We start from the raw sequence: 10,392 nt of genomic DNA, 5'->3' as shown, positions 1-10,392 counted from the left end.
CGCGCTGACGAGGGGGGGGGTGTATTCGGTTAACGCGACCACTGCTCCCAAGCCCTGTTGTTGCCATTTTATTTTCTGTTAAATAAGGTTCGTTAGACCCAAGTCTTCCTGACAGTGTGCCGCTGCCCGGTGTAATTCAAATGTACCGCCGCGCGCAGCACGGACACACAGCTGCTGCCCAGCCGCAGCACCGGAAATGGAACTGCTGGGAGAAAAACTGGCTATCAGAGATGTAACGTTATCTTTGATAATATTTCGTCTCCTCAGTTTCCGTCAACGAAAGTAAAGACAGATTTTGGCATAGTTTTTATTTAGTAAACTACATTTTCGTCTCGTCACTTTTCGTCAACGATATTGCATGATGATTTCCTTACAGTTATTGTTTACTGCCGTCGGTGCCGTCACGTCATCGTCTCGTTTTCGTCATGGAAAAAAAGGTCGTTGACGAACATATTTCGTCATAGTTTTAGTCAACGAAATGAACACTAGCTTCCACAGAGAATCAGAGACAACTAGGACGCTGCTACTGCACTGAAACTGTACTTTGAACACTTTAAATATATTATTAACATTTTAAACCCCGGTTGTCTAGGCCCTTTGTTTTGTTTAATGTATACACGTCACACTGTGGGAAACGATATTTCGATATGTAGAATTTTTGACAATAAAGCTGACTTTGACTTTTGACTAAAGCCAATGGTGCATTCAGGGGCTGCTCGGATAATCCCAATTCCCAATGAGGGTGCTCAAGGGCTTTCGGTGTTGGTAGAGAATAGGCATAGCAGATTATAACAAGGGCTGCACGTGTATTCATTCTAGCTTTATTGGCAAGTCCCATATTGGAATTGAAGTGACAGAATATTTGTTAAAGGCAAAATATGCTAAAACATAATTTCTATATTAATATTAAATATTCTACAGACTTAAAAGGTGTCAACAATAGTATATAACTAAAGAGTTGAATTGCCTTTAATGTGGTGAATCATATCGTTATAGAAGTCGAAATCTTGCGGCCCAAATATTATCATTAAAAATGTTCTTTTGTCTTTTGTCGGCCATGTTTCTGCAAAATGACCCTGAACTCGGACAGTCCGGTACCAACACTTTCGTTGAGTTATTTTCTGACTTGACGAGGTATTTACGACATTTTCTACGTCAATTATTTGACTTTTAAGATTATCCCGAAGCTAGTTCATGGTTTTGATTCGCTGCAAAGCTTTGGGATTCTCCGTATTACTAAATAGTAGAAGTGTTTTTGTCTATAAGATGTAAAAAAGTGAACGAAAATGTCCTATTTTGTCCGAGGTGGGGAGATTAAATGTCTTGGTTTTAACTTAAATATGACGAAGGAAGAATGTTTTCTACCGAGAAGTGGTCGGAGACAGAAGCCTGGACGTCTCTGGATGAAGTTTTTTCGGACTTGCAGGGCTTTAACGTACATTTGACCAAGTCGGAGTGAAATCTTTAGATAATCTAAGACTTTACGAACTACAAAAATAAAATAATGTTGAATCCGAAATGTAAGAGTTCTCCTTTGACCCGTACTACACTCTTCCACTAAGTCTCATGGAAATCACAGAGGTTTTGGGTAATCCTGCAGACAGACAGACAAACTAAAAGAAGCTCCTTGTTGTTGTTGTTGTTGTTGTTGGGCTTCTCCCTTTACCTTTGCTGATACTGAGTGTTGTTGTTCTCCTTTGGCCCGTACTACAACCTTCCACTAAGTCTCATGAAAATCAGACGACTGGTTTTTAGTAATTCTGCAGACAGACAAACAAACAGAAGCTCCTGGTTGTTGTTGTTGTTGTTTACCTTTGGTGATGCTGAGCGTGTTGTCTCCGCTGGCCACGAAGTCATAAAGAGCCACGAAGAGGTTTGGGTCGCTCTCCGTCGCCCCCAACAGGTTCTCCTTCGAACTCCAGCGCACCGCCTCCGTCAGGAGAGAAGAGTCCAGGCCGAAGGGCCGGTGGAGAGCTTCTGGAGGAAGAGGAGGAGGAAGAGGAGGAGGAGGAGGAAGAGGAGGAAGAGGGAGAGGAGGAAGAAAAGGAGGAAGAGTGAGAAGAGGAGGGAGGGAGAGGAGGAAGAGCCGTTAAAACAAATGTGACTATAATGAACAAATTGCGGTTTCTCTGACTGATACTGATGGAGATATTCACGACATTGGGAATGATTGATTGAATGATTGATTGGTTAATTGATTGATTGATTGATTGATTGATTCTCTTCCTCATGTATTAAAGACAGAAACTCGTCCCAGTCCAATAAGTGGAGGTAAAGAGTCCAACATGTGGAGCTGCAGCCAGTGATCACTGATGAGGGTATGGATCATTGATGAATGTCAGAAGAGTGGAACATGTCCAAAATCTACAAAGACTCTAAAAAGGTTTTCACTTAAAGAAAGAAACTAAGAAAAGAAGCCGGAAATATATTTTAGAGGCTTTTCTGAAACTGTTTTGTTCGGAAAAAAGTATAAAAACAATCAATCGAGGAAGAAAGAATAACATAGTGTGTGATTACATGTTCGTGAACAGGGTCACAAAAAGCTGTACAAATACATAAAAAGACTTCATATTCAGGTCTCAAGGAAACACTGATGCCCTCTGACTGCAGATTGAATTATATCCTGAAATACAGAGGAAGGTTTAACTATAAGAACATTGACCCAATCCTGATGTCCTCTCATAAAGGATTGAATTATATCCTAAAATACGTAGAAAGAGTCAAATATAAGCGAAACAATAGAGTTTGAAAAGGCAAGCAGTGAGGGAANTTATTTGTCAAATAGAAGTGACAGTTTATTATCCGCATTGCTCTTGACTTTAATCAGAGTACACTGACGGTATATTTAGGGGTGGTAGAAGTACTCAGATCTTGTACTTGAGTAGAAGTAGAAGTACTCAGATCTTGTACTTGAGTAGAATTAGAAGTACTCAGATCTTGTACTTGAGTTAAAGTAGAAGTACTCAGATCTTGTACTTGAGTAAAAGTAGAAGTACTCAGGTCTTGTTCTTGAGTAAAAGTAGAAGTACTCAGATCCTGTTCTTTAGTAAAAGTAGAAGTACCAGAGTGTAGGAATACTCTGTTACAGTAAAAGTCCTGCATTCAAAATGTTCCTCAAGTGAAAGTAGAAAAGTATTCTCATCTAAATATAGTGAAAGTAGTGACAGTAAAAGTAGTCATTGTGCAGATTGGTCCATTTCAGAATAATATATATGATATGTTTTATAATGATTGATCATGAAAGTGTTCTCAAAGCTGGTAAAGGTGCAGCTAGTTTGAATGACTTTGTATACTGCAACTAAACTATTAAATACATGTAGTGGAGTAAAAGTACACCATTTACCTCTGAACTGTAGAGGAATAGAAGTACAAAGAAGCAGAACATGGAATTGCTCAAGTAAAGTACAAGTACCTCTAAATTGTACTTACGTTCAGTATAATTGAGTAAATCTATTCTGTTGACGTTGGATTTATCAAAAATCTAACTGACAGCCACTGTCTCCTCCTGCAGTGTCTTATTATCTATTTAGCGAACAAACCAGGGAGTGACGAGACTCCAGTATAACTCCCAAAGACAAACAATGTCCCTAAAAATTATAAAACGATGTATTTGTATCGCTTTATTCTGTTAACTACTCACAATAACGTTTAGCCGAGTGGGTGTTGTCTAGCCTTGATAGCTAGCTACATTAGCGTAAGTGTGGGGAAGAATACTGCCACTCTATTGGCCAGTTGGTTTGCAGGGACCGTTTCTATTGGCTGACACACGGATCCGTCATCACGGAGCCCCGCCTCTCACTGCCAGCTGAGACTTCTGACAAACACAAGGCCCTTATCCTGTCTGACAGCCAGTAACAAGTTGCTCTAAAAACCTCCATAAGGGATAAAATCAGCGGTTAGAACCCTGTGAACTGACCGTGTAGTAAGACAGTAATCCGGCGTTGTAGTCCAGCACGAACCAGCGGTACTGCCATCCCTTCATCACGTTTGTCCACTTGCTGAGCGGCCCCTCCATGATGGACGCCATCTTTACAACAGGAGGAGCTGGGAGGAGCCGGATAAGAGAGGGGGGAGTGAGGAGCGGTGCCCGGGGAACGGGGGGGTGATACCGGCAGGGGGCAGCCGGTGATGGTCCTGGAGCTTTTTTCTAGTTATATTGTCACCATTATTTCAATGTAAGTCAATTATTTTTGAGTTAGAGAGTGTATTGATAATAATTAAATGTAAAACAAAAGAATCCCAAAAAACAAGGAGGGGAGGAGCCGGGGAGAGGAGGGGAATGTTGCCGGGGAACGGGGGGGGAGGGGGGGGTGTTACCAGCAGGGGGCAGTCGGTGATGATGATGGAGGTTTTTTTTCTTTGCTTTATATTGTCATTATTATTTCATTATAAGTCCATTCTATTTGAGTTAGTGAGGGTATTGATTATAATAAAATGTCAAACAAAAAAATCCCCAATTACAGGATAACAAGGCGTGGAGAGACGGTGATGGTGCTGGAGCTACATGATACATTTAGACTTAATTTAATGGTAATCTTGCTGGTTATTTATGGTAAATTGTTTAAACCTAACCCAGAATTTCATTGGATTTGTATGGGTGATTAGCTTGAAATAATTCCTTGAATAATGTAAACTTTTCTATACTTAATAAAATGTATTTTTCTTACATTTTTTTGTCATGATTTCAATGTATCTTAATTAAGTAAAGTGTTTAATACTTAAGCAAAAGTGATGAGGAAATCCATATAAAAAAAAGAAGGTTGATACTGATTTGTAATCATCGATATTATCTCCATTTAAATCCATGTTATTTTTAATATTAATAAGGAAATAAACAATGATGGTGATGGAGCTTAAACATGATACATTTAACATTGAATTAATGGTATTCTCGTTTGTAATATAAAGTGTATTGTAGATAAATAAATGCAATAGATACTAGGGAGGCGTGTGGCGCAGTGGACTAGTGTGCTGGGGTTCGGATCAGGGGGATCACAGGTTCAAACCCCACTGCAGTTACCATGTCGTTGTGTCCCTGAGACCCTTCACCCCAAATTGCTCCTGGGGGGATTTTCCACAGTATTGAGTGAAGTGAAATGTAATTTAATGCATTTATGCGAGTTTAAAAATATACACTTATTCTAAGGGGCCATGTATGTATTTGATAAATTAATATATATACCTAGTCAGTGTTATCATGATTATAATTGCGCTGATAGAAGCAGATGAAGAACCAATAGCAGAGCAGTATTCATCAATATCTTTATTATTTACAATAGGCTTAACACTGATAAGCAAAACTTCACAGTAATATAACGTGAGCTTTAAATAAAAAAAAAAACTAAATATATATTTTGTACAATAAAAAAGTTAATGTTAACGTCTCTGCTTTTTTAAATCCCTGTTTAAATTCACATCTTCCATCATTGTGTGTGTGTTGCTTTACATTGCACTCGTACAGCTGAAGAAGTGGCCTTTGGTTGGATGTGAACACGATCTCCAGAAAAACAACAAAAAACACAGGCGACATAAATAACAACAACAACAACAACGAAGAGGATTGACAATGAGACGATCTGTGGAAAAATCATTGAGAACAAATCGATTTTTTGACAAATTGAATATCTGTGTTGTATTTCTTTAAATACGTTTGATTTTGGAGGTTACGTTTGACTTGATAAGGCTTTTTTTCTTCTCACAACTATGCTACACAAATAATCAAGAAGCAATTTTAAATAAATGTGTTGCGGCTTCCTTGTTTCTGAAGCGGCAGGGTGTTTCTCCAAAGTGTTTTTGTGCATGTTTGTTAGAGGGAAATCAACCAGATGTTGCTGCACTAACAGAGTTAACGACCTCCAATAAGTAACCGTAGCAACCGAGTATCTACATACTTAATTTAATAGACAAATGCACTTTTAAATTTCAATTTTGCATCTGAGTAATCAACCTCCAAGTGACAGAAAAGCTCATGGAAAATGGAAGACATGAATGTTTTTTTAATGATGGATTTTAAACATTGCCTGTTTCTCTCGCAGTGAAAGACATGAATCATTTGCTCACAAAAAGGCACCAAGAATCATCAAATAAAAATCACACGGCGTTTCTTCTCTCCGTGTTTCTGTAAAATCACAGCGAATAGAAATCAGTTCGTCTCACAGGAACCTGTTTGAACATTAAAATACTGACGCACGACATGAACTGAAAAACAACGTTTACTCTGCAGTCAATCAAGTGTCATGAGCATGTTGTTTTGGACCTGCAGTGTTTTTACAGATTAGGTTTTGTTTGCGAGGCCGTATCCAGTGTACATTTAGATGTGAAAAGCAAAGGAAAATGTTTAATTTGTGCTCAAAAAACAGAGCAACTGCTTCTGGACGTTAGTATTTAGTGTGACCAAAATGAGAAGTATGGGCCAATACAAAAAAAAAAAGTATAATAAATAATAATACAAATAAAAAAATGGCACCTTTAGAGATTCATGCAGATGGTCATTCGCCCGGGTTCAGAAGGGAAGAATAATACATTCATATATTCAGGTGTTCTTCAGTCAGACACGCTCTATATGCTGTGAGCACACATACATCCTCTGTTTCCTGGATATGAAATAAATCCAATATTTACATCTCTCAAAATAGCTCTGTGCTTTTTAATAAAAAGAAAAAAAAGGAATAATTTAAAAATTCAAGTTCATACATAGACATTCTGAAAAAAAGCTTTTCTTATTTTTTTAAAAACCAAAATAATGTACAATGTGCTGAAGACATACTGCAGTTCGTCGGAAGAGAGATCAGTGTGTGTGTGTGTGTGTGTGTGTGTGTGTGTGTGTGTGTGTGTGTGTGTGTGTGTGTGTGTGTGTGTGTGTGTGTGTGTGTGTAGCAGGTCTCTGGTTTCTTTGCAGTGTTCATTTCGTGGAAGATTTCGAGGCACTGAGGACACGACAAGGCTTCAGGGATTGGATCAGTCCGTCAGAAGGACACTTATAGAAACACCGCCCCAGTTCTGCTCCTGCGCTCCCACCAGACTGACGTTACTGTGCATTCAAACTGGACTTCAATACTGAAATGCTCTCGGAGACGGCACCGTGTTTACGTGTGGACACTGAAGACAAATGCTGTGAAACACCATCTGGTCATGAGGGGAATAAAGGGGTCTCTGTGTGGATTTGATCAACCTGTTCTAACGTTTCATTTGAGCTTATTTACACGCTTCTCTAAAGCTGTTATCCCTTTGTGTTTACACGTCTGTTATTATTCGATAATACCAAGACAGACAGATTTTGGGAGATTCATGGTTTTATCACATTTGTCCCTCTAGTTAAAAATACTGATCATGAAATGTAAATGCAAATCGGTGTCACATTAAGACCCCGACATCTTGAAATCACATGGACTTTGTTTCCAATACTTTAGGATAAAATGGCTTTTGAAAGGTTTACGATGATCCCCAGACACCGAGCTAAATATCTTACTAATGATTCCCTTTGGAGCTGCAACTAATGAGGGCCTGAGATCAGCTGTTTAGTGTTTAACATGTCAGAGAATAGTGGAACATGTCAGTCAGAAATCCAGATTTAATCTCTTTACTTTGATAGAAATCAGAAAAAAGCAACTAATCTTAATATTTGAGATCTTAATCGTTGCAGCTCTACTCGACACTGTTTGAGGTTTGTCAGTAAACACGTATTTTGCTCAGTATCTGACGGACAAACAGACAGACTTGAGATCTTTCCGAACAGCTGATACACTCGACATTCGTGAACCGAAGAGGCTTTATCGTTGCAGGACTGAAACCACCTGTAGTTTGTGTGTGTTGGTTGTAAACAGTGAGTGAGTGATTTCTCTGAGGTACCGTCCAGACCCGTCCCCGAAAAGCTGTAAAAAAGAACCAGAAGAAAGGAGGGAAACCAGTGTGACCGGCGTGATGTCACAGTGATGTCACAGTGATGTCACAGTGATGTCACAGCCCCTCCTCGTCTATTCTTAGTGTTCAAATGTGAATATAAGCCCCTCTGCAGACCTTCTGACTTTTGCCGCAGACACCTTCTTGCAAGAATAAAGTCCCTAAACTCCCGTCTTATTTCAAGAATCTTCAAGGTTTTCTCACCCGTTTACTATTATTTGTTAGTGTGTGTCTCGATACATCTCCACCACAGATGTAACAGTGATGTCACAGTGATGTCACAGTGATGTCACAGCCCCTCCTCTTCCATTCTTGGTGTCCAAATGTGAACTGGGGACCTCCTGACTTTTGCATTTCGCCGCAGACTGCATGACACCTTCTTGCCAGAACAAGGTCCTTAAAAGACAGTTTATTTCAAGAGTCTTCATTCTTTCATGATGTCACAGTGATGTCACAGTGATGTCACAGTGATGTCACAGCTGTTACCTCTGCACCACGTCTCTGATTTCTTTCACGCAGCCCTGCAAGTTCTCCAGTACCGTGCCCCCCCCTCCCCCTCCCCCCCCCGAGGCCCTCAGCTCCTGCAGGCTGACCTCCAGCTTCCCCACCGCCTCCCGAAAAGCGAATTTGTTCCTCATCTGCGGGATGACGTCCACGTACCCGGAGCATCGGTCCAGCAGCTGCAGCCCCGCGTCCAGGACCACACTGTTGGAGGGGGGGGAGTCAGAGGGGGAGGAGTCGCGGAGGACGACTATCAACGAATCGGCACACTCCAACAACGCCTCTCGACCCACCCGCTCGGGGGGGACGCCGCGATCCGCTTGCTGTCGAATCCTCCGTAAACCCGCTTTAGAGGACGAAGAGGGAGTGGATCCGTTTGCCATTTTTGAAGGAGTGTTTGTGGGAGGAACCTGAGGCGGCGGCACTGAAGGTCTCCCCGTCGTCATCATAGGTCCTCCTCCTTTCCCGGTTCGAATCCCTTTCTCCCCGTTCACCTCCCCCTCCTCCTCCCCCCCCGTCGTTTCGCTGTACGAGTGTTGGCCTCGTAGCGTAGGAGGCGGAGGAGGAGCACATTTGGGTTTTACGAGCCGCGGACGATCGGGGTTTTCGCTGAGCAGCTTGAAGCGGTTCCCCTGGGAGTCCAGAGCCACCAGGTGCACGTCGGGGGGCTTCAGCGTGGGGGAGATCAGCACCGGCACCTTGTGGTTGTGGGTCTGAGAGGAGGATAAAGTCTTAGAGGTGGAGGAAGAAGGAGTCTTAGGGGAGGATGAAGAAGTCTTAGAGGTGGAGGAAGAAGGAGTCTTAGGGGAGGATGAAGAAGTCTTCGATGGGGAGGACCAGTTTTGTTGTTGTCGATCCACTACAAGGTCCGATTCCCCCGCTTCCCCCCCGACTCCCGGTACCCTCACCCCCGTGCCCCTGGGAACCATCTTGGCTTTGGGTCTCTCTCTGATCTGAGCCGTCCCCTCGTCCGGTTGCCGTCCGTTCTCCGGCGTGGAGCTGCTGGAGGACGTTCTCTCCAGAGGGGGTTTTGCACTTCGGTTTCTGGGTAAAGTCAAAGCCATTCGCTCCAAATCTGGCAACCCGGCGGACATGGAGGAGGTGGAGTTAGACCTGGGGAAGGGTTTGGAAAGCCCCCCAACTGGTAAAGTCCCCACCACCCCCTCCTCAGATGAAGAAATAGCTGTTTTCCCAGTCCGAAGCCCTAAAGTCCGTTTTATGAGTCTCGGCGTGAAAAAACCCGCCAATCCGCTCCAGCTACTAGTGCTAACTTGCGCCGCCAAACCCCCCCCTGATGAGGGTTTTTGTCCGAAAGCAGCACCACAGCAACGAGACTGGGGCTGGGGGGGGTCGCTGTGGGAGGGGGAGGCGGAGAACCCCCCCACGATGCCGCCGTCCGATTGGGGGAGAGGAGGAGGTGCCGAAAAGTCCGCCGTCGGCTCGTATTTCTTGTGAGGCTGAGTCTCCATTTCCCGGAAAGAGCTGCTCCTTTTAGGGGGAGTGGGGAGGTTCTGGGAGGAAGACGAGGAGGAGGAGGAGGATTTCTTCTTGATGAAGGAGCTGAAGAAGCCGGTCTTTCGGTCCCGTGTGAAGGTGCCCAAATCCTGAGCGTCGTCTAGAAGGCCGGCGGGGGATTTATCTCGGGAAAGTTGTTTTCGGGGCAACGCCGGGGAGCTGCCCGATCGACTATCCCCCCCCAGGAGAGAAGAAGCCCAGCCTGAAGAGAGAGAGAGAGGAGAGGGAGGGTTAGAAATATACAACAACATTTAAAAAGTACATATTCTGGTCATTTTAAGGTTCATATCAGTATGTATTGTCTCTACTGGGACATTAATGTTCAAAAAAGCTCTTATTCTTTTGTTGGGACTCCTTTGTTTACTTCCGGAACCTAGTGACATCACTCACGCTCCAACACATTGTATGTGATAGGCTAAGGGGCGGGACATCTCTAAGCGGTTGACCAATTACAACAGAGCCGGCCAGCTAACCAAT

At 42.8% G+C, this 10,392-nt stretch overlaps 1 protein-coding gene and 1 pseudogene across 1 annotated transcript in view; both read right to left on the bottom strand.

The window, feature by feature from the left end:
* The window catches only part of LOC104953129 (glutamate receptor 4-like), a 35,476-nt gene extending 31,449 nt beyond the window's left edge, over positions 1 to 4,027 (bottom strand). The window contains exons 1-3 of the mRNA XM_010780056.1: positions 3,917 to 4,027; positions 3,344 to 3,350; positions 1,813 to 1,977 (exon numbers count right to left, since the gene is read on the bottom strand). Coding sequence (XP_010778358.1) covers positions 1,813 to 1,977; positions 3,344 to 3,350; positions 3,917 to 4,027 — 283 coding nt within the window. The remainder of the gene's footprint in view (positions 1 to 1,812; positions 1,978 to 3,343; positions 3,351 to 3,916) is intronic.
* A 1,218-nt stretch (positions 4,028 to 5,245) lies between these two features.
* On the bottom strand, positions 5,246 to 10,117 carry LOC104953128 (Abelson tyrosine-protein kinase 2 pseudogene; annotated as a pseudogene).
* Between the last annotated feature and the right edge of the window lie 275 nt (positions 10,118 to 10,392).

Source organism: Notothenia coriiceps, unplaced genomic scaffold, assembly GCF_000735185.1.
Source record: "Notothenia coriiceps isolate Sejong01 unplaced genomic scaffold, NC01 NC01_scaffold00021133, whole genome shotgun sequence".
Classification (NCBI taxonomy): domain Eukaryota; kingdom Metazoa; phylum Chordata; class Actinopteri; order Perciformes; family Nototheniidae; genus Notothenia; species Notothenia coriiceps.
This window is presented reverse-complemented; position numbering and strand designations above follow the sequence as displayed.